The sequence below is a fragment of the Canis lupus genome, chromosome 3 (assembly GCF_048164855.1).
Source record: "Canis lupus baileyi chromosome 3, mCanLup2.hap1, whole genome shotgun sequence".
Taxonomy (NCBI): Eukaryota; Metazoa; Chordata; class Mammalia; order Carnivora; family Canidae; genus Canis; species Canis lupus.
The window spans coordinates 54714407-54738243 of NC_132840.1; the positions used below are offsets into that span (position 1 = coordinate 54714407).

Sequence of the window (23837 nt, forward strand, 5' to 3'; positions counted from 1 at the left end):
GAGTCCGATGCAGGACTCGATCCCAGGACCCTGGGATCATGCCCTGAGCTGAAGACAGATGCTCAACCACTGAGCCACCCAAGTGTCCCTTTCTGCTCATTTCTTAACATAAAACACTTGCAGCCCGCTGGTGGGAATGTAAAATGGTGCCGCCACCATGGAAAACAGTTTGGCAGGGCCTCAGTATGCTAAATAGGATTACCGTATGACCCAGAAATTCCGCTCGTAGGTTTATACCCAGAAGAATTGAAAATAGGTACTCAGACAAATACCCGTATGCATGTGTTCATAACAACACCATCCAAGATAGCCAAAACATGCAAACAACCCAAATGGCCATCGGGGGATAGATGGACCAACAAGTTTTATATCCGTCCATGCTGGATCGTAGGGATATGCGATGGAATATTATTTAGCCATGAGAAAGGTATTTCAGGTCCTGATCCAGGCTACTACGTGGATGAACCTCAAAAACATTATCCTAAGTTAAAGAAGAAAAGGTTGCATGTTATAGGATTCCATTTTTATAAAATGTCCAGAATAGGAGAAACCCACAAAGACGGAACAAAGATAGGTGGTTGCTGGGTTGCCAGGGGAGCATGGAATGGAAAGAAACAGCTTCATGGGTTCGGGGTTTCCTTTTGGGGTGTGTATAGTCATCTGCTTGGGCAGCTATGATAGAGTACCACCGACCGGGCGGATTCAATGACACAGATGTCCCTTATCATGGTTCTGGAGGCTGGAAGGCCCAAGATCATGAGGCTGGAAGGGCTGGTGTCTGGCAAGAGCTCTCCTCTTGAGTTACAAGTGGCCACCATCTCCCTACGGGCTTCCCTTGGTGTGGAGAGAGCATGGGCTCTCTGGAGTCTCTTCTTATAGGGACCTGAATCCTATTAGATTGGGGCCCCACCACTTTTGACCTCATATGACCTTATTACTTCCTTAGAGGCTCCATCTCCAAATAACAGCCACCCTGGGAGGAGGTGGAGTGGGGGAGGCTTAGGGTTGCAACCTGAGTCCGGTAGAGACCCACACACTCAGTCCCTAATTGGGGGGGGGGGGGACGCACGGGTTTTAGAACAAGATAGAAGCAGTGGTTACACAATATGGTGAATGTGCCGAACACCATGGGATTGTTCTCTTTAAATTAATTTCATGGAACGTGAGTTCTGCAGACTCAGGAGGTGGGAGCTGGAAGGTTCCCCCCGCCTCCGCCGAGGCCTTCGCCTCATTGCTGCCTCCCTCTGTGTTGGAACCTCTCTTGCGAGGGGAAGTAAGGACGGAGGACGTCCTGTCGTGGGTGGTTATGGTCGTCAGAGGGCTGCGATGCTAAGTCCAAATCCGCCTGCGTGGCCTGAAGCCTCCAGGGGACGGGCTGTGCCAACCCAACGTGGCTTTGATTCAGGCCTCTCTGCGTGGGCAGGCCGTGTGGCCAAGTGGCGGCCGCTCTGTGGTTTCTCACTGGTGCGGTGGGCCACAGGGTGGTCCCTGCAGGGCCAGGGGCTCCTCCACAGAAATGAGCTCACCCCCGTGGCCCCCTTCTGCCCCCACCCCTGGGACACTGGACCCAAGACGGGAGCAGGAAGGAGGCGTCAGTGGGTGGGGGAGTCGCCCCTCCGCCTGGCAAGGAGGCTTTCCTGCATATCTCCGTGCCCTGCAAGCGCAGGGCTGTTCTGGAGTCTTCCGGCTTCCACCTCCTCGGCCTGGGCTGCTGCCAGGGACACTCCATCCTGCCAACATGCTCAGCATATGCTCCCAGCTGCACGAGCCAGGCCTGCACCACCGTGCCGTGCACACACGCACTGACACACACGGGCCACCCAGTACACGATTGCTCACGGGCCTCGGCGCCGTGCACCTGCAACGCGGGCGTGAATGTGCATCCCATCGTGGCTGCCCAGGCACACATTCCTCCCGGCGACAGGCGGGGGCTTTGGGGAGGGAGTGGGGGGGCGGTGAACACACGGGAAATGGGATTTGGGTCTTTGCGGGTTGGTAATTGTGACAGTAACACGCATTTTGACTCGGCCTGCCTGAGACCGTATGTTGGAATGGAAACACATCTCAGGTTTTCTTTCTTTCATTAACCTCTCCACAGATGAAAAAAAATCTGTCTTCAAGGGAGAGAATTTCTAAATTGCTTTTTTTTTTCCCCCTAAACTGGGAGGTGGCTCTGGAGGGGCCTGGAATTCTGGAGTGGGGAAGTAGGGGGGTGGACGGGGGAGTGTGCTGCTTGCCCAGAGAGGCCCATCCGAGGGTTGCAGTGGCAGCCGCCCCCCTGTGAATGCCCAGCCTGGAGGCAGTGGGTGGGGGGCCGAGGACCTCATCCCGCGTGGGACCCGGCTGCTTCCTTCCTTCCCAGAGCAGCACCCAGATGCCCTTCTCAGGCCGCCAAAGCCCTGGGCCAGTTCCACGTGCTGACCGTAGGCGCCCAGGCTCAGCAGCGCCCAGGGCCTTTCTGGCTGCCGGGCTCTGTAGGTTCACGGGGAGCTCAGCCTGGATTCCAGCTCCCACTCCGCCCGGCTCTCACTTTAGATCTGTGATCCTCTTGAGATAATCTGCATGTTAGGGCATCAGGCCAGGATTCGAGATTTTTTTTTTACCTCCCCTACCACCACCCCGTGGATATGCAGTCGTCTCTGACCCTTGGTCGAAAAGACCGTGCTCTGTCCCCACCCCACCCCCAGGTGCTTGGCACCTGTTACTGGTCGCTTGCCTGTTACCTGCGTGCCTGTGTCTGCACCTGGCATTCTGTTCTTGTATCCATGTGACCGCCACGACTGCTCCCACCCCCTCCACCTTCCCCCCATCCCCGGGCCCCCTGACCATCTGCCAAATCAAGGGAGAGCCCAGGCCACCCAGAGTTGCCCCAGCACCGCTTCCGGGAGCTCAGTCCCCTTCCGAACAAGACAGATGCCAACAGCTTGGAGTGCCCCGTGGCTCCCTCCGGCTCTTCCCTGATGGACTGTGCTCCCCAGCCAGGATCGCCCCGGGGGACCTTTCTGTGCTGCCGGACCCCTAGATAAAATGGGTCAGCCATTTCCCGTGAGCCAGCCTCGCAGCCAGACGGCCCTGGACTGTGACCAGAGGGACTCGTTGTGTTCTGTTGGACGAGTCTCACTGCCGGTGGCCTTGCTTGAAGCCCAGGAGCCGCGCGACCTGCTGCTTTTTGACTCAGCTGTGCCACTTCGCTGGATGTTTTACGGATTTTCTGGGGAGGGAGTTGGGGGTGGAGGGTGATGGTGGCTTTTTTGATGAGATGAAGTCATCTGAACAGTCAGCCTGGGTTTACGGGCTGCGTGGGGAGGTCTCGAGCAAGGACTGCATGCGTGTTGCTTGAAGCCCAGCGAGGCTCGAGGGTTCCAGGTGGTGGAGGGTGTGGGGACCACTCGTGAAGACCCTGGGGACCTCAGGAGAAGATTGCTTTTATTTTTGAAACCTCTCCTTTGGGCGGCAAGTGATTAGCTCACGGTACTCTGCCCTTCTGGGTGGGGAAGGTGTGGGCCACACCGGGTGGGACTCTACAGCCCAGAATCAGGACTGGGGGAGCCTGTGGGATCATCTGTGAATGGGGATCGAGAGCCTTCCCTGCTGCGTGGGCATCTGTGAGCAGTCCCTCCGCCCAGGGGTCCATCTCCCCCCCTCCACCACCACCATCACCTTGGAAGTCTGGCCACTGGAGGCTTGCCCGCAGGCAGGGCTGTGTGGCACCTTCCGTTTGAGAAGGGCTTCTCCCCAAAGAGGTGGCTTTCCTTCTTCCTTGAGAGGCCAGCAGGCCTTCACACTGCGCTCCCATGAACCAGGGTGGGCGCCGGGAAGGCATGGGCAGGTGCCTGCTGTGCCCCTGCACCCCACCTCCTTCTCCCATCTCCCCCGGTTCTCTGAGTTTCTGGATGTTTCCCCAGGTGCTGCTGCCTGCCCCCTTTGGTCCTGAGATCCTCAGCTCGGTTTGGGATGGTCCCCCTCCCCCGCTGAACCCACGTGGAGAATCAGCCATCCCCCCAGGAGGGGCCGAGATCTCTGAGGGCAGTGCCGCTGCCTGGGTCTGACCTTCTCTCTCCTGTTACAGCTCCCTGGGAGAAGCGTGGGCCCAGGTGAAGAAGAGCCTTGCAGACGAGGCGGAAGTTCATCTCAAGTTCTCTGCCAAGGTGAGCCGGCCCTGCGGCCTCTCTGAGCTGGTCACATGCAGCCGTGTGCTGCTGAAGGGCTCGCAGGGATCTCCCCAGTGCGTCCCGCCGGCCCCTTCCGTGGTCCGCGGTGTGGATTCCCAGTGCGGGGCAGAGAGACAGCAAAACAGTGGCATCAGGGGCCATGTGTGTCCCTCAGGAACTCAGAAAATAGTCAAAGCTTTATAAGTACTGGTGTTTATAAGTATTTATTCCCTTTGTGCATTTTTTAAAGATTTTATTTATTTATTCATGAGAGACACACACACACAGAGACAGAGAGGGGCAGAGACACAGGCAGAGGGAGAAGCAGGCTCCCTGTGGGGAGCCCGATGTGGGACTCGGTCCCAGGACCCTGGGATCACACCCTGAACCGAAGGCAGATGTTTAACCACTGAGCCACCCAGGTGCCCCCACTCCTGTCTTTATAAGCCTACTTTCTCTCAGGATCTTTCTGTTCCCAGGTGACCCTCTTCTTCCCCACTCCCTGGCTCACATCTCCAGATTCCATCTCAGGCTCTCACCTACTCTTCAGGGGGAAAAAAATAAACCCAGAGTCTAAGGGAAATAATTCACACTAAAGTGTGCATGACTGATGGGGCTGCCCACTAGCATGACTGCGTTTTAAAGGAAGAGAGATCCTTGAGAGTAGCGCCATTCTTGGTGGCCTTTGTCCCGTGGGGTCTGCACCCTTCCCACTGTCACCAAATTGGAGGGTACATTGCCTCCTTTACTACCATGTGGAGGTAACACCTCCCAGAGGCGTCTGCTCCTCCCTGAGTTCCACACTCAGCACCCATGGTTCCATCTGTTCTCCGGAGGCATTGCCCTTTGGGGCTTTGGGATGTGCGCCATCAGAGGGCAGGAATCGGGCTTCGTATGTGTCTCACCACCCTACCCCGTGACGGTCCCCCTTGCATGCAGAGGGCAGAATGAGTGGCTCAAGTGATGGGGACCCACAAAAGGGCTTTATAAAGATCTGGGGTGGGAGGAAGAAACAATGCCGCTAGCAGCCCCACCCCCGGCTTTGGAAGGATATTAGCACCCCGAAGTCAGGTTGACGCCAGCCGTGAGTGAGACTTCTGGGCTCGCAACAGCACCCTTAACCCAGCCACTGAGCACCTCGCAGGAAATCTGCCAGTCGAGTGTGGGTGAGGGGGCTCCGTGAAGCATCCTTTTTCTGCCTCGGCCTCCCTTCTCGCGTCCTGGCCTCCACGGAGGCAGAAGCCTCCGCTGATGGGGGAGATGGGGGAGGGAGGCTGCCAGTGTGAGGTGGAGCTGGATCTATAAGTTCTGAAAGGTCACCTGCTGGGTCCCCGGGAACCCTGCTGGCACCCGCTCCTCATCACCGAGACCCTCCAGTCTTGATTATTTATATAGTGCCCAACAGGTGACAAAATTTTCTCCAAATACACACATTTATCTCTACGTCTTTTTACCCTCACCGCCGCCACCACCTCTGCCTTCACCAGCATCGGTACTTCGAGCCACCAGCCACGTCTGGTTTTCCCACACCCACTGAGTTCTCTGACACCAGCCGGGTGTCCTACAATTCAGCTCAATGCTGGTGCTACCTGCCTAGAGAAGCATCTGATCCCATGGGCAAAGGGCACTGTCCCACAAGACTGTCCCCCTTGTTGCTTCCAAGTCTGGCCACACATGTGTCTGACATAGCGACAAATCGGGACTTCCCACGACACCTTCCTCACATTTGATGCTTTGCTGAATGGCTCACAGAACTCGGGGAAACGTGTACTTAGGTTTCCCGGTTTATCACAGATTAAAGGATGTCGTGAAGGATACGGATGAACAGCCAGATGAAGAGGTCCATAGGGCGAGGTCCAGAAGAGTCCTGAGCACGGGAGCTTCCGTCCCCATGGCATTGTGGTGTCCCACCTGCCCGGCAGGTGAATGAGGTCACTAACCCAAAAGTTCTCCAAACGCTATAATTGATGGATTTTTATAGAATTTTCATCACATAGGCGTGATGGCTTATGAACTCCATCTCTGCCCCTCTCTCCTTCCCTCCCCAGGGGATGGAGGAGAGGCTGAAAGTTTCAAGCTTCTAATCATGGTTTGGGCTTTCTGGTGACCAGCCCCCATCCTGAAGCTCCCCAGGAGACCACCGAGGTCACATCATTAGGAAGATGCTCCTGTCTCCCATGAAATGCCAAGGGGTTTAGGTAGGGGTTCTGTGTCTGGGACCAGGGTCAAAGACCAAATATTAGCACCAGAGATGCTCCTAGCACCCCTATCATTTGGGGGGTTACAAAGCTTTTGGGAGTTCTAGCCGGGAGCTGGGGACCAAGGCCAAAATACACATTTGTTGAATCAAGGCATCCCAGTGTGCAAGCATTCTAGAAGGTTCCGTGAAGGGACTAACTCCTTTCCCTTGGGTTTTAACAAGCACCCTGGCAGTCAGCATCTGCATTTCACACATGCTCCTGAGGAAGCAGAGGACAGGACTGAGGGAATTGGCAGCTTGCCCTCCGGACCTTCTCTCTGGGCAGACCAGTGGCATTTAAAAATGCACAGAGCCCTGTTCTAAGGGACACTCTGTCCTCTCTCAGGGGTGGCCAGGGGGGTGCAGGCCTCCCCCTCCAAGCACTCGGGATGTTTTCAGCCAGGTGTTGTCAAGGTAGGGCTGACTTCACCATGCAGCTGATGGAAGATCTGTGACGAATGTTCACAAAAACCGGATTTTTCTATGGGAGCTTCTCCTGCCTTCAGCCTATGAGTGTTGGTGGCCCTCCGAGGCGACCAGGGTAGCAGCCCAATGGCTGGATGATGATTCCTCAAAAGCAAAGGGGCTCCCAGGATTTATGCATCTGCCGTGAATAATAGGGCTCCCTATGGCCGAAACCCATTTTAGCATCTGCTCCACAGGGCTTGTTGAAATTCACTCTGAATGTTCTGTGTCAGGGGTAAGAGCACTTTAAGAAATGCAATTTCAGCTATGGCAATCTTTCAGGCTTTGCAATCTCCTGGCTCGAGCCACCATCCCTAGCAACAGGCTCCTGAAGAAGTAAGATTGCTGTATGCAAAGGAGGATCTACCTGGCTTCAGCTGAGGAAGAGAAAATAGAAAAATTCTTTCTGACAGAAGAAAAAAATCCAATCATGCAAGAGAGGCCATGCATTCAGACAGAAGATTTTAGGGGGACAGTGGGAGTCCAGAGACGTGAGTTTTATATCCGTGCTCTTCCTGACAAGCTTTGTGACCTGGAGCGAGTCCTAGCAACTCTGGGCTTCCTTTTTTTTTTTTTTTTTTTAATGTGTGAAATGAAGAGCTTGGACCAGATCAGTGACTTGAAGCTTATTTGATTGGTACCCCCAGGTAATAAGTTTTGCATGGGCAGCCAGAGCACACAGGTGTCCAGATCCAGATAGCCACGCACAGGTGCTCACACACATGCATAGCTAAGACAAATGTTCCACAGAGCTACACTACTTCTACCTAAAATGTACTCTGGTGTTCTCTCTCTCCTTTCTTTCTCCCTTTCTTTCTCTCTTTCTTTCTTTCTTTCTTTCTTTCTTTCTTTCTTTCTTTCTTTCTTTCTTTCTTTCTTTTCTTTCTTTCTTCCTTTCTTCCTTTCTTTCTTTCTTAAGATTTTATTTATTTTCATGAGAGAGAGAGAAGCAGAGACATAGGCAAAGGGAGAAGTCTCAAGATGCATGACTCAATTCCAGGACTCTGGGATCATGACCTGAGCCAAACACAGATATTCAAACACTGAGCTACCCAGGTGTCCCTGGTGTTCTCTATTTCTCATCAAAAAGCTAGTGCTGACCTAACTGACACAACTGATTTCACAGCTCTTAGGCCAGCTCAGGAGGTCACAAGGACAAGCATCCAGGAAGGCCTCTGTCCCTGGGCAAAGATGCTCAAGCATTAGAACAAGTATAAGAGGACACCCAGCCAGCGTTCTCAAAGAAAAAAAATTAGTCTTTTATTTTATTTTTAAGATTTTATTTATTCATTCGACAGAGAGAAAGAGAGAACACACACGCACAAGCAGGGAGAGGGGCAGAGGGAGAAGCAGGCTCTCTGCGGGGAGCCCAGTATGGGTCTCGATCCCAGCACCCCGGGATCATGACCTGAGCCAAAGGTAGATGCCTAACGAACAGCCACCCAGGTACCCCAAAATGAGTCTTTTAAAAGCATTTAAAACATAGAACTATGAATCTCCATCTATGGGATTGCATGCCTGTGACAGCTAGTAGCGTTTTGTTTCCAGAAAGCCATTTGGAATCTGGGAGGCACATTTTGGTGTATTGGGCCCTTTTGTAAGTCACAGAACCGGGGGCTGGGGCCTAGGAATCCTGAAAATCCTGAATGTTGAAAAGACCCTCTGGACAGTAAACTCCTGGGCACGTGGACGTCTGGAAATCAGCCCACTTCCTAGGCCCTTGGAAAGAGACCCCGGGGTTACTGAATCGACAGGCTGAGTTTACCCTCCTAAATCCCCGACCAGAAGCAGGTCCCCCCAGCAGCTAAGCTATGCTTCTCCTCCACCAACACCTGATGTAGTGGGAAAGGGCCTGCGTGTTCTGGGCCGCTCTCAAGGGTGTAGCATCTTTCGGACTGCCACCAGGTGGGGGTGTTTTCCTATGCAAGTCCGCTTCTAGGGGCTTGGAAAAGTTGGAGGCATTTACAGCTGACATCAGGGAGAGAGGGGTGTTTGGGTGTTGTTTCCTTTTTTTTTTTTTTTTTTTTTTTCCATGTATGAAATGAAGAGCTTGGACCAGATCAGTGACTTGAAACTTATTTGACTGGGATAAGTCAAATAATAAGTAATAAGTTTTGCATGGGCAGCCGGGGCACATAGGTGTCCACATCCAGATAGCCACGCACAGGTGCTCACACGCATGCAGAGCTAAGACCAATGTTCGAGAGGCTCTGGGAGGCTGAGTTGGGGGGCTTTGGGAGGCTGAATCGGAGTGCTCCAGGAGGCCTGTGCTCTGTTAGCCTTTGACAATCATCCGACAACCAAGGCATCGACTTGTCTCCCAGGCATTGGGCACTGAGGATTTTGTCACTCTCCCTAGTAGTAAAGGGGCTCCCACCCCGCACCAGCTCTGACCAGACATTCTGGACACAGTGGGGCAAAGCCAGCTGGGCCTCTGCCCTCTGGGACCCCCCCCACACACACACACACCTGTATTTGATACAGAACTACAAACACCGAAGTCCTGAGGTCTCCAGAGAAAAAGATAATGTAGCAAGAGACCGGTAAGGAGGAAGAGAGAGAAGTCGCAGAATCCCTGTTGGGAGGTCATGTTCGAATGTTCGGCTGTGCTTCCCGAAGGCACTTCGGGGACTGGCTGAGGGACCCTGGAAGGCTGGTCGGGGGGGCCATAGGAGGCGGAGTCGAGGGTGCTCCGGGAGGCTGGGCTGGGGGCTCCAGGAGGCTGAGTCAAGGGGCTCTGAGAGGCAGAGTTGGGGGCCTCGGGAGGCTGAATCAGAGCGCTCAGGAGGCTGAGTGTGAGGGCCCAAGTCAGCTGGGCTCTGGGCTGCCCACCTGGCTCTGACCACAGCAGGGCCACGTTGATCTGTAAAAGCTCTCCTTCAAAAGAGGGTGGAGTAGGGGAAAAAAGAAGAAGCATAAATGGGAAGGAAAAAGCTTGAAAAAACCCCACACCTCTCTGGCTCTCCAGAGTAGAGGCTGGCTCCCTCAGGGCAGGAGGGGAGGTGCACCTGTCTCCAAGCAGACCAGAGAGGGGAGCCTCCTGGGCTGGTCACCCAGACCAGCAGCTAGGATCTTCTCCCGGCCCTGGGCAGTGCCCACCATGGCTTCCTCGAGCTGTGACCCGTGTCCAGACCATCCTTGTAATCTGGGGCACCCGGCATGTGGCAGATGTTCAGCAAATAGAACTGACCTGAGCTCACCTCACTAAAAGGCAGTCGCTGTGCTAAGTACTTGGGGACACAGAGGCGGTGGCTTGGTTTCCAAACCCCAGTTTGGAAAGTAAAGCAAAGTAAGCTGAGGACCTGAGCAAAGTCCTACAAGCAGTGGTGAGAGCCTAGGGGAAGCAGGAGGCAGCCGATGAAGGGCTCGGAAAGCCTTGGACGCTAAGATGTGAATCCTGGGGCCTGGCCAGCTTAAAGTGACCCCCTGACTGAGACCTATTGGGTGGCCCCTTGTGTCTGCCTTCCTATTAGCTGGGCCAGGCTCTGTCCCCGACCCCACCCTCACCTGTAGAGTGGGGGAGAGTGCCCCCCCACCTCATCTTGCACCTGACGTCCCCAGGTCCTGAGCGTGTCCCCCACCCCCCACTTTCCTCGACAGCTGCACAGCGAGGTAGAGAAGCCCTTAATGAATTTCCGAGAGAACTTTAAGAAGGACATGAAGAAGTGTGACCACCACATCGCTGACCTCCGCAAGCAGCTCGCCAGCCGCTATGCCGCGGTGGAGAAGGTGAGGGACCTGGGAGGCCAGCAGGCTGGGTGACGGCAGGGTCCGTGACCCACAGCAGAGGCATATGTCCCCGGGTGGTGGGATTGGGGTGGCGGTAGGAGGAACAGCAGCCCCCAGCCCACACCTGAGGATCCCCCACTCCACCCCTGGGACCCTCGGGTCACTGCCAAAGGACCAGTGAGAGACCAAGTGGGGCTCCCCAGGCACAGGAAACGAGGTACCCCACGCTTTTGTGAGATGCTCAGCCGGCACATGTGCTGGTCCACACGGGCCCTTTATCTGGGCCTCTCTGGGCAGATTTCCTCCTGATGATTTGGTTCCCCTGGCAGAGGCCTGGAGGTTTGACCTTGCTGGGAGCTGCTAACCCCAGTGCCTTGGGAAGGGGCGCAGGACCAGGGGCGCATCCTGCCGTGGGCACCCTAAACCCTGCCAACTGTGGCCACCCCAGGGCCCATCTGGACCCAGAGTGGGGTGGCTGGTGCTGCTATCCGCTGAGCACCTGCTGGGGAGACAACGATCCATAAACACAGAGAAGTCAGGACCCCTACCCAGCAACAGGGAGGCTGGGCTGCATAACCCGAGGGGCCCTCCTGGCATGGAGTCCTCTGAGCAGCCTCCCCATGTCATTGGACCCCAGGCCCGTAAGGCTCTCACGGAGCGGCAGAGAGACCTAGAGATGAAGACCCAGCAGCTGGAAATCAAGCTGAGCAACAAGACGGAGGAAGACATCAAGAAGGCACGGAGGAAGTCCACACAGGCTGGTGAGTGCGGCCACCGGGCCCCCTACCTCTCTGGTCCTCGCCGGGGCCTACGAGGTACAGAAAGGGCATGGCTGAGGGACACCTGGGTGGCTCAGGAGTTGAGCATCTGTCTTCTCAGGGCCTGACCCCGGTGTCCTGGGATCAAGTCCCGCATCAGGCTCCCCACAGGGAGCCTGCTTCTCTCTCTGCCTGTGTCTCTGCCTCTCTCTGTGTGTCTCATAAGTAAATGAAAAAAAAAAAAAAAAAAAGGCAGGACCATGGAGGGGGTCATGACGCTGTGTCCAGGCCCTCCTGGGAGATGAGGGGGCCACCCTGGACCTCAGACCAGGAGGTAGACAAAATCCTCCATGTGTCCGGAACTCAGGGCTCCTGTCCCTGCGAGGATCCTCCCAGGGCTTCCTTATGGCGAGTGGAGAGACCCCCTGCCCCACCACGGATGCCCACATTTTGTTCGGTGAAAGAACCAGATTTCAGATTCTCACAGATTCCCCCCGTCACACCCTTGAGTCAGTTTCTACTTCAACCTCGTGGTTAAAAACTTGTGGATGCACAAGAAAGGGGGAGAAAGGCCAATTAGAACCAGGTTAAAAAAAAAATAGTCACTATATGTTCAGGAAGTCCAAGTTGAGTGGCACGCAGGTGGCAATGCGATGGCTTTCTGGGATTAAAGCGTGCGCTGTGATTAGGGTTTGGGTCCAGTGTCCTTCTCACCCGAATTTCTGGTGAACCTAAGACAGTTAACGCGTTACAGAACGAAGCCCACCGTCTGGATGTGATCATACAGTGGTGTAGAGGTAGTCGATCACAAAGCAGTGTGACAGAAACACAACATTTGATTGAAAGATCCTGTAATGCATAGTGATAACCAGATCCAGAAATAGAAGGCATAATATACTTATCCCGGGGGATTGGGAAGGCACACCCAGGACGGGAAGAGGCTGTTTCAATTAGCTCAATTTATTAAATTATTTTAACAATACAATTTTATCGCTGCCTGTTAAAAAAAATGTGACCAGCACCTAAGAATATAAAAATCCAATTCACTAAATAGACGCACCACCAACACTTCCTAGTGTTTGAACTTTTTAAAATGTTTCTTGATATTTATTTATTTATTTTTTGATAATTAAATTTATACACAGTAGGTCATTTTCCGTTCCATGTCCTGAACTCACTTTTTAAAATTTTTTAAAAATATTTTATTTATTTACTGGGGAGAGAGAGCAAGAGAGTGAGAGAGCAGGGGCAGAGGGAGAGGGAGAAGCAGGCTCCCTGCTGAGCAGGGAGTCCGATGTGGGACTTGATCCCAGGACCCTGGGATCATGACCTGAGCCGAAGGCAGACACTTCATCGACTAAGCCACCCAGGCACCCGAATTTGAGCATTTTAAAAAAAGACTTCTGTATGTCACTTGTGATTTTTTTTTTTTTTTTTTTTTTTTTCTGTGAACGGATGAACTCCTGTCCTCTCCCCTATTTCTTTTCAGGTGGCTGGTCTTGTTCTGACAGATTGATTGACAAGGATTAATTATATGTCAGGAAAATTAACCTTCCGTGGTTTGACTTGCAAATATTTTTCCTAGGTTGCCATTTAGCATTTAATTTTGTTCTTTATATTTCACTTGCTCACTTGCTCGCTTGTTTTCTTCTTGAATTTTTTTGCAGAACAGTCTTTTTCCCTTATAAGGTCTGGATTTTGTGACTCCCTTAGAAAGACCTTTCCTTCCTCAATATGTATTTTTTAAATCACTTTTTTCCTTTAGCCTCAGGTGTAAAAAATAAACACGTAAATACTTGACCCACCAGGAGATTATTTGAACCCACAGCACTGCTTTGTGCCCTGTTCCTTCGAGTTCCATTGTTTTGTGTATTCATTTACGTCGTATCCTAGATATTTTGCTTCACATTCATTTCTCTTGGAATAGCCAAATATCTAGAACCCATTTCTCGCACATTCTGGACAATCTTGCTACTTGCTCTTTCTAGTCAATTGCAGCCGAATTCAGAAGAACGTTCCATTTTCGTGCTGGGAAGGCTCTGCTACATTTGTTCTTCTGGTCTTGCTGTTTGTGTTTTGGCTGGTTGTGTGGCCATCAGATAATACAGACTTATCCCTACAGTTTGGAATTATCTTATGATGGAAGCGACTGGTCCTTGCCCTTGGTTCTAACTGAAAAATTCTTCCTTTCCAAAACCCCTTTCTGTGTGCCTCGTGCCTGGCCCCATACCCCAGAGCCTCTTGTCGAACCCTCCAGTCCTCCTGCAGCTACCCGATTTCCTGATGTCGCACAAGATCCCAAAGCATGGTCTCAAGATCGGGATCGACAAAGAGGGCTTTTTTGGGAGTTTGAGTATCATATGTTTGTAGGGTGACTTGCTGACCCCCCTCGTTGGTCAGGTGCTGTCAGGCTCCTGGTGGGAATGTGTTGGCTGTGAAGTACACACTTTCTTCTCTCCAGATCAGTCCTTCTTGGGATCAGGGACCCATTACTGAGGATGGGTCAAGAGCTCTTGGTTGTGTTCTGTTACTCGGGCTCATCTCTTGGCAACAGTGTAGTTCAGTGGAAGGTGGTGCTGAGCTGGGCCCTGGGCTACGTGGACGGGAGTCTCCCCAACTTCTTTCACTTCCATTTCAGAATACACATGAGCCAGGGGATGTTAGAGGACATTGACTCCGCTGGAATTACTAGATTGAGAGTGAATCTGCTAGTTTGGGATTGGTTCTTGAGTTTTTCGCATCTCGAACAAAGGCTGTGATTCCTTCCTGTCTCTGGAACCCAGTGATGATCAGAAAACCACATTGAGACGGAGCCGTGTGCCCAAGTGATGCCTCTCTAGCTGCAATGTGCACGGGGTTCCCCTGAGGATCTTGGGAAAATACAGTTTCCGATTCAGTAGGTCTTTGGTGTGCCCTGGGATCTGCGTTTCTGGCAAGTTCCCAGGGCATACTGAGGCTGCAGGGCCAGGCATTGCGTTCTGGGCAATAAAGTTCTGGGTGCTGATATGTTTAGTAATGCTTGCAACTGTCCTACGGCTTATTTTCCTTCTAATTACAAAATATTTCGAATGTACCTGCCTTTCCAGAAAATAACCTCCCAAGCATCAAGATTGAAGAGTTAGGTCTGTTTCACCTGTCTCTTTTAAGAAATAAAATGCTGTGGGAGGAGCTTATTTCTTCCCACCCATCCTCTCTTTCCAAAGTGACCACCGTCCCAGAATTGGTGTGTAGCATGCCGGTGCATATCTTCGTACTATTACTGTACAGGAGTGAGCCACAGACTATCAGGCACATTATTTTGTGTTTCAGAATTATATTCTGGTGCATGTACACACACACACACACACACACACACAATTTGCAGACTTCTCTTCTTTCACTCTTAGCTACTTCCAGGTTGCTTGTGACACATGTTTAACCAAGAAGGACTCTCCAGTGTCAAATGAGAAGCCGTCTTTAGAGAGGGAAGCATCTCTTGGGTTCGTGGTAGGATTGGGGGGGGTCCTAGGAGCATACACACACACACACACACACATACTGGAAACCCTCATCCTGAGTTCTTAGTATCTGGGGTCAAGCTCGTGATGCAGGGTTGCCCCTTCATTTGCTCTGCTTCCCATCTCTCCACATTCCAGTGGCTTCCATGACCCAGGGAAAGGAGAGGGCATGGGGCACAGATGGAGGAGGGAAGCCATGGTGAGGACAGGACAGAGTGTGATGGTGGCTGATGGTCTTTTCCAGGAGATGACCTCATGCGCTGTGTGGACCTCTACAACCAAGCCCAGTCCAAATGGTTTGAAGAGATGGTGACCACCACATTGGTGAGTGAGCAGAGAAGCTTGCCCATTCAGGGAGTGGTGCTTGGGAGTCCCAGGGGGATGCTGGTGGGCATGCGGATGATGGTGGAATGGAGGTGGCCATAGAGGTGGTCATTAGATCCTCTCCACTGCCTCAGAGCCAAGACCTCGACTCTGGGCCAGTCTATGTGAATTCAGATCCTGCACTCCCTAGCTGCATGAACACAGGCAAGGGTTGGGTCTTACCGTACCCTCCTTGGCTGTTCCCTAAGGGGTCAGGCTCTCACCCAGGGATGCCCTCAACCAAATGTACAGTGGTGCCTTTAGGAAAGACAGCCAAGATTCAGGAAGAGTGACCCTCCCCACCCCAGGAAGGGTTGCCCGTCCCAGATAAGGGGGTGCATACAGAGTGAGGTTGGGGTAGCTGTTTGGGAGGATTGAGAGGGGAGGCCTCTGACTAAGGGGTACAGGGAATAGGCATCAGACCCCTATTTTTGCCTTATTTTTTTTTTAAGATTTGTTTGTTTTAGAGAGAAACAGAGCACAGTAGGGAGGGGCAGAAGGAGAGGGAGAGAGAGAATCTCAAGCAGACTCCCCACTGAGCATGGAGCCTGACACGGGGCTTGATCCCACGACCCTCAGATCATGATCTGACCTGATACCAGGAGTCAGACGCTCAACCGACTGAGCCACCCAGGCACCCCCTGAGTATCTCTTATGAGGAGACGGCATCTCCTCCTCAGCACCCATTGGGGTGGATGGTGAAGTGTGGTTGGCACTGGGGCCGTTGGGTTGGATGAGAAAGGAGGCCTGGCACCAGGTATCTCCTGCATTGTCCCACTGCCCAAAGCTACCGTCGTCCATCCGGCACAGGACAGACTAACGCTCTGCATGCCAGGTGTCAGCCCACCAGAGCAGATTAGAAGCCTCCCCCAGGGACAGTGACCTAGTCTTCCTCCCGGTTAATCTCCTAATTAAGCCCCCCTGCTTTACCCTCCTTCCCGGTTAATCACCTAGGCAGTGACCTAGTTGTGCGCAGAATAGTAGTCTGATCCCCTAAATTCCAAAGATGCAGAACTATCTAGAAACCAAAGGACAAACCCTTCCTCTTCCATTTGACAACGGCCGTCCGACTCCCAGCCCCCCTGCCTCCCCTGGCCTGGTCTGTCTTCTGCACGTCAGCATTGGATGGCCAGAGGAGAGGAGGCTGCTCGGCAGAGGCCCAGGGCCAAGGCCCCAAGAGATTGAGGCACAGAATCTCTGCATGTGACCCATTTGTCCACCCCACGGGAACCAAGGCTGGGGCTCCCTGGTGCAGACTCAGGAGGCTGGTTCGAACCCCGTTCCTCCCACAATGCCCTGTGCTCTGGACAAGTGAGGTTACAGATAAGGCCTCTCTCTTAAAATTACTGTGGACAGTTAAGTAACGCCGTGAAGCTCCCAGCACTCACCCCACCGTGCGGCCGGGCAGGGCGGGATTCGGGTCGCAGCAGCTGCTGTCACCGCCTCCGCCTCCCCCCTCAGCGCTGCGCGAGTTCAGCCCCAGCTCCAAGCAGGCGCACGGAGACTGGGGTTCCGTGTTCAGAGTGGGCTGGTCCCCGAGGTGAGGGCGGGCGCTCAGGGCTGTCTGGCCTCCTCCTGGGCAGGAGCTGGAGCGGCTGGAGGTGGAGAGGGTGGAGATGATCCGGCAGCACCTGTGCCAGTACACCCAGCTGCGGCACGAGACGGACATGTTCAACCAAAGCGTGAGTCCCCCGCCCCGGGCTGAGGCCACGAGGACCCCCCCACCCCCACCCCCACCCCAGAGAGGAGCCGGGGCCGAGGGGAGCTCCCTGGTGCAGGCGCGGCCGGCTGAGGAGCGCCTCCAAATGAATCTGTCCTGAAGGTGGCCGGTGGCACCTGGGCCTGGGGGCCACCTCTTGGGATGGGCTCACGGACTGGCCTGGACACGCGCGAGTCTATCCCACGTACGCGAGGTAGAGACCCGCCCGAGACAGACGCAGGCGGCATAGAGATGGCATGCGTGGCAGAGAGGCGCCCGAGGTAGAGGCGCTAGGTAGAGACTGACGTCAGCTGTCAGCCCGAGGAGAAAGAAGGTCATGACAGTTAAAATAGCTGAAGACCTTATCACCTCCCCTGGCAAATTTTTTACCAAAGAAATAAATACATAATCCAGAAATATTCAAATTCTCTAACACTCAAATTCCATTGGCTCTGTTCTTGGGTGGTAAAGGTGGGGACAGATGCAGGAGGAGGAGGAGGAGGCCCTGGACCCGGAGCCGAGTGCCACGCTGCCCCGTCATGCAGGCCTGCAGGCTGGAGGGCAGAGTGCCCGGAGGGTGTCACAGAGTGGGGGCAAGAGCCCAGGCTCCCCACTCTTGCAGCCCTGCGCCGGGCTGAACCTCCCAGGCACCTCCCTTGGAGCCCCACAGCCCCTCTAGAGAGGCTGCCGGGACAGGCCAGAAGGCGTGAGCAGCAGGGCTCGAAGGTGTTTTCCCTGGCACACCTGCCACCTCTGACTATGTCCCCTTCTCCGTCCCTTGCAGACAGTCGAGCCTGTGGACCAACTGCTTCGAAAAGTGGACCCAGCCAAAGACAGGGAGCTGTGGGTCAGAGAGCACAAGACAGGCAACATCCGCCCTGTGGACATGGAGATTTAGGCTGGCACACACAGCCCCGGGGGTCCTGCTGCAGAGAGGGGCCTGGGGTCCCACGGAGAGGCGGTGGCAGTGCGCACTGTGGGGCCCGCTGCCGAGCGCAGCCGCCCTCCCACCCACTGTCCTGGTCCCGGGCCACTGAGCTGGTGATTCCAGAAGGGCGGCCCTGCCAGGAGCTGCCCGCATTCCCAGGCCAAGAAGACGGATCCACAGCCCTGCCCCGTCTCCGAGGCCGTCGCCCCCACCCCGACTCCTGTGTTCTGCTTCCTGCTCCCAGGACAGACTGAGGCTGGAACTGGGTGTGGTCCCTGCTGAGCACCCTAGGGGTCACCTCCCCACCCAGAGCCAGCTGTGTCACACACTTGTGCCCCTGGAAGCCCCAAGGCCTGTCTTCTAGCTGCCCCCCTGGTGTCCCAGGCTTTGGAGGGTCATGGCAGAAAGGTCCCTGTCTTCAACCAAGTATCAGGATCAGAATCATGGATAGAAGGCACCGTTCAGCTCCCCAGCCCACACCCAGAATTCTTTGCAGCCCACCCTCTTTATTTTCTTCCCCTTATGTTCTGAGAGCCCAAATCTGGGCTCTTCTTTGCCACTTTCCATCATCTGGGAGTCTTGGGAATAAGGCCTGGCTCCTCTCTTGGCCCAGACCGACCCTGCCTGGAGAGGTCAGGATGGAACTACCTCATTCACATCAGCCCCAACCAAGTCAGAGTGTTGAGTCACGTTTCCTATTAGGTCAGGCATCTTCTGTAAAGTCTCCGGGCTGGAAACCCCAATCCACCCAACCCTCAACTGCTTCCTCAGGGAAGCTCCCTCCTGCCACCCCTGCCCCCTCCCGGGCTCTTCTCAGGGCCCTGTGTCAGCGCCCTGTGGAAGGCGGGTTGGGGTTTGTCCCTCCCCAGATGTGGCTTGCTTTCCCTGGTGGGCACCAAACAGGCATGGCATATTCTCACGGCCACAGTGGGTTGTCACCCTACAGGCAGTGTCCTGCCACCTTGGTCTCAGCTCCTCCTGCACGTTCCAAAGCCCTGCACAGAGCCCTGCTTGATGTTAATATCATCTTCCCCCCTACCCCCATCTCCCAGATCCCCACAAAATCCTGTGACTTGGGAAGCTTTCAGCACGCCGTTGGGTCCTCACTCATCACTCTCTCCCTTTATAGAAACACAGCAAACACATTCTCCATCACATCTAAGCACCATGAGGGGACCAGAAGAAGAAATGTCCCTCCCCCCGCTCCGCCCCTTCACCACCACCCCAGAGGTGGTCACGTAGCCAGCAAAGGGCAGATTCTAGCCCAGAACCCACTCCCTGAGAACCCATCCTTCTTAACTCCTCTTTCCCTTTGATTACTTGGATGTGCAGGGTCCATATACCCCCTACTAGGGCAGGATCCTAAGAGCATGACTCCCGGGGTCCTTTGGTCTTCATGCTGGGAATTGTTGCCTCACTCATCTTGAGTCCTTGGGCACCTCTTTCATTGAGTCAGAATTATGTCCTCACAGTTTAGAGTACAAAGATGCTGAATATCCTAGAGTGAGCCAAACTGTCCCCTGTCCTACTAAAACACCCTAACCAAAAAAGGTCCACGTGAAGGCCTTTGCCGACACGAAAGCCATGAGGGTGGATCTGTCCCCGGCAGGGAGGACCACTCCTTCCAGATCTGGGGCTGGGCTGTGACACCAGCTACCAATCTTAGGATATTATTTTTTGTTTTCTCTAGGAAAAATGGGTGCTAGTAGTAATTGCCTTGTGGCTTACTGAACTCATTTGTGGGTGATTTTCAAATGTTCAAAGCCAATAGCCTTGTTACTAACAGATATTTTGAGTGTGATATGGCTCATGGGTTTTGTTTTCTCCCTCCCATCTGAGGATTCCTGAGTCTTCTGGTCCTCCCTGGGAGACAGAGGGGGGCTCCCCAGCCCATTTTCTGAAGGTACTCCCCACCCCCACCCCACTGTCCTTAATTTGGTCTCATTAGCCTTCACAAATTTCATTTCTTTTTTTTTTTTTTCCTGTGCTCCTTCATTCACTTCTCATTGGGGTTAGTGACTGAAGCAAACCGAAACAGTGTCCACACTCCCAAACGGGGGGGTTTGTTTCTCTTCCCTTTGTGAAGACCAGTCAATTCCTAGATTAGCAGATGGGTACGTAAGAACCTTGGCTGAGCCAAGGTCCCTTCTTGGAAACACAAGCCATAAACTTCAAAGGACATCAAAGACTTTGGCTTGTTGAAGTGATTTTACTTCCAGCCATGAGTGGCCTCGACAGGGAGAGTCGAAACAGGATTCTGCAGACCCACTGGTGATTATGGAGGTAGTTTGGAAAGCACTTTACAGGTGTTAAGTTGGGGGCATCGATCAGTATATTCCCCAAATCCCACCCTGCCAGGACCTACTGCCTTGTTTTTCCAGATTTCTGGAGGTCATTGGACCTATGCTATTGGGGTTTATTGACATACAGTGACACCCACCCTTTGGAAGGATACGGTTCTGTGAATTTTGACAGACCTCGTCTTAACGACCAGCCACCAAAACCACAAGATTTCTATCACTCCCAAAAATTCCCTCTGACTCCTTTATAGCCGGTCTACACCTGCTTCCCTTCCTGCACCCTGGCAACCACTGATGGATTATCTGACCCTGCCGTTTGCCCTTTCTAGAATGCTGTACAAAAGGAGTCCCCGATGCAGCCCTCGAGTCTGGCTGCTTTCCCTTGGCTTCATGCTTTGGGGTCACACACATCGTGTGTGTGTCACTAGCTTGTTCCTTCGTCTCGCAGAACCGCACTATGTTGCATGCGTCCTCGCTTGGGGAAATGCTCTGTTGGGCCTGGAGGCTCCTGGCCCAAGGGTCTTCAGCTTGTTTGCACGGCTTCTTCCTCCGCCTCCCAAGGCGCCTCCAAATGCCAGCTGTGCCCACGGTAGCCCTTGGAGCTCACACTTGGCCTTAGTGGCTCATTTCAGGGTTTTGTGCAGAAAGGGGCCAGGGGTTGGGGAGGGGTGCCTCCCACTTAAGCTACAGCCTGAGGTTTGCACCTCAGCTGGTAAGCCCACGCAGTCCTGGGGGCCCTCCCTTTGGCTCACAAAGCCTCCAGCTTCTACTGAGCATTGGGTATGGGAGGTGAATGGACAAATGGCCGGTAAAAATGCAGGGGGCAACCTTGGGCTGGCCGTGACCTTCCCCTGGATGTCTGTTGCCTTGGCTGCAGGCTGCAGGTGTGCGTTCTGGTCTCCCCAGCCTCCTCCAGCTACTGCACTCCCTCCGCCTCCCCTTCTCGCTCCAGTTCTGTATCCCACACCATCATGCTTGACCTGAGCCCCATCTGTGTGATTGTGCATGGTAGTGTCTGAAATCCTCACGAGAGGGATACCCTGGGACTTCTCTTGTGTGCAGACCCAAATGGAGCCGAAATGAAGAGTTTCCTGAGCTGTTGAGAATGAGGTAGTTCCTCCTCGGGCCCAGAAGGGAGCACTCATAAGTCATCACCTTGGGGGTCTCATCCCCTGATCTTTGATCTCGTGTCCTGAGGTCTGTGTCCAAGGAGCCAGGACAAGCATGAAGACAGAGCCTCTTCCCGTGAGCTTCCTGATACTGCTGGAGCCTTGCTCCGCTGGTGGTCACACAGAGCCTGTGCCTGCTGCCCTTGGGTGGTGGCAGGTGGTGACAGAGATAGGACCCAACCCAGCTAACACCGGGCTAGCTATGGGCATGACCCCCAAGGTGATGACTCCGCCAAGCCATGTCCCGATTGTGCCCTGCTTGCTGAGAGGTGAGCCCTTGGAGGCAACCAGGCACCCCTCTACCCCCTACCCCACCAAGCAAATGGAAGATATTCCTGGATCCAGGCCAGGGAAGGTGTGAGCCATGGAGCCCAAGTCCGCCGGGGTCCCATGCTTCTTGGACACTTCTGGGTTGAGTTTTGGCAGGTAGGGCTTGCAGGATCGGCAAGCGAAAGACACAGGTGAAAAGAACCCTTTAGAGGCCGGGGTGTGGCCAGGTCAGGAACCTTTGTTGCAGGGTCCCTCCGAGGGAGCTGGGTTGTGATGACCTTTGGATCTCTCCCTGTGTGCTGTTCAGGGGACGCTGACCCCTTGTGTTTGAGGGACGTCCCTAAAAGGATTGCAGTGAGAGTGCAAAGGATCTGGGCACATGGGTGTGGTCGTGGAGACGGTGTGACACGGGGGCGGAGAGGGAAGGGATACGGTGCCAGGGCAAGAGCACTGGACCGGCCCCGCCCTGCTGCCTCGTTGGTCCTATAACCCGCAGTGAAGTCGCGTTCCCTCCCGGGACCTCCGTGCTCCCTCATCTGTCAAGCAGGGACGTGTCCTTCCCGGCATCACACACAGCCGACTGGCTCCTGGGAGCTGTGGCCTCCGGCAGCCGTGCGGACCCGGGAGCAGACACTCAGAGGGACACCGGCTGTCCGCGGTGGTGACGGGGTCCCAAATTGGCATCGCTTCCCTCCCCTGAGGAGGGAGATTCGGGGGCGGGACCGGGGCATTGGGGGGCAGCCCTTTCACCGACCAGCACATCAGCAAACCCTAGGACAGTGGGATTTTCTAACAAAATAAACTTGCTTATTTGGTCTGTTTTCTGTAACTTTTGCTAAATACTTTATACATTTTTAATGTTAAAAAGCTGTGTCTCCTGCCAGCATTTCTCATCCCGGTATGACTGTGTTTACTTCACATTGTATACCCTTCCACCCTCTGGCTGCCTAGATCAGTAAATAAAATTGATGTACTATAATTTATAAGTAACACTGTTGAAACTCTGATCCCTATGGAGGCTGTAACCCCCCCCGAATTTCTCCCTCCCCGACCACCCCCCCGACCCCTGCCACCCCCTAATAGCATTTGTGTGTATTAATGCTAAAAAATTAAACGTTTAAAGGGTTTACATTTTGAAGCCGTTTGCTATATATAATTGTTCTACATTATTATAAAGCGTTTTCAGGAAGTGAAAGGCTCTCTCATTCCCCCCCAACCCCGGCCCACCCCCGCCTCGCTCTGGCTCTGTGTGTACACTTGAGATGCTTAGATTCATCCCATGTAAAATAAACTGTCCAGAGACACTGGGTCCTGCTGGGTGACCCTCCTTCCTGGAGGGCTGTCACACTCTCCTTTGTATAAATGGTCTCAGCGATCCCTCTAGGCTCCCAGGGTTGGTGATAATCTTACGCCTCATGTTTTAGCAGAGGGCACCTGGGCGCGGATCCGCCCCTCAGATGGGTACCATGCTGCTGGACCCACAGCCCCCTCCCGGCCCCCTCCCCTGGGGACTTCTATCCCTGTGGACAGAAAGGGCTCCTGGCTATTGTTTCTTTGCTCATCCATCATCCGAGCATGCAGCCATTATTGACCACCTGCTAGATGCCAGACACCCCTTCACGTCAATAAGTGAAATGGATAAAGAGCCCGGCCCTCCTGGATGTGGCTTTCTAGCAGAGGGAGAAGCAAAAACAGTTCACAGAGTAACTAATCCAGCACGAGTGTGGAAGGCGTTCCGTGTTAGGGAGAAAGGACAGGGCAGGATACGAGGATTGGTAGTTTCAGGGATGACTCTGGGTAAGTTGTAATATTAAACAGGGCAGTTGGGGCAGCCTTATTGGGAAGGTGACATTTGGTCAAAGGCCAGGAGACCCCAGGCTGGGGGGGTGGGGTGGGGGGAGCCCAGCAGGTTGCTGGGAGAATATTCTAGGCAGGAGATGGCCTGGTTATAGGTGGTGAGAGTGGAAGAGGGACACCTGGGTTGGGGATGCTGTGGCTGGAGTAGACGGACGGTGGGCGGGGGCAGCTTCTGCAGGGCCTTATGAGCCCCTGAAGGACTCTGACTTTCACGCTGGGGCGGGGAGCGGCGGAGAGGGGTCCAAGCCAAGGAGCGTGCGGCCTGACTTCACGGCTGTAGGACAGGCTGTAGGAATGTTGGAGACCAGGATGGAAGCAAGGAGGCAAGGAAGCTGGCCCGGGAGGGGCAGGGGGCCTGCAGGAGGTGGTCACAGTGGAAGTTGGGGGGAGCAGTCAGGATCTGGATGAGCTT

At 54.0% G+C, this 23837-nt stretch overlaps 1 protein-coding gene and 1 non-coding gene across 10 annotated transcripts in view; one reads left to right on the forward strand and one right to left on the reverse strand.

The window, feature by feature from the left end:
• GAS7 (growth arrest specific 7) overlaps positions 1–22554 on the forward strand; it is a 209869-nt gene extending 187315 nt beyond the window's left edge. For all 9 annotated transcript variants that reach the window (XM_072821132.1, XM_072821131.1, XM_072821130.1 and 6 more), the window contains 6 exons: positions 4070–4148; positions 10456–10584; positions 11222–11345; positions 15084–15163; positions 16786–16884; positions 17686–22554. In XM_072821132.1, coding sequence (XP_072677233.1) covers positions 4070–4148; positions 10456–10584; positions 11222–11345; positions 15084–15163; positions 16786–16884; positions 17686–17799 — 625 coding nt within the window. In that variant the 3' untranslated portion in view covers positions 17800–22554. The remainder of the gene's footprint in view (positions 1–4069; positions 4149–10455; positions 10585–11221; positions 11346–15083; positions 15164–16785; positions 16885–17685) is intronic.
• Positions 15748–15838, reverse strand: TRNAR-CCU (transfer RNA arginine (anticodon CCU)). The gene is given in 2 exon segments: positions 15748–15783; positions 15802–15838. It is a non-coding gene; the product is annotated as a tRNA-Arg (tRNA).
• Positions 22555–23837: the final 1283 nt, after the last annotated feature.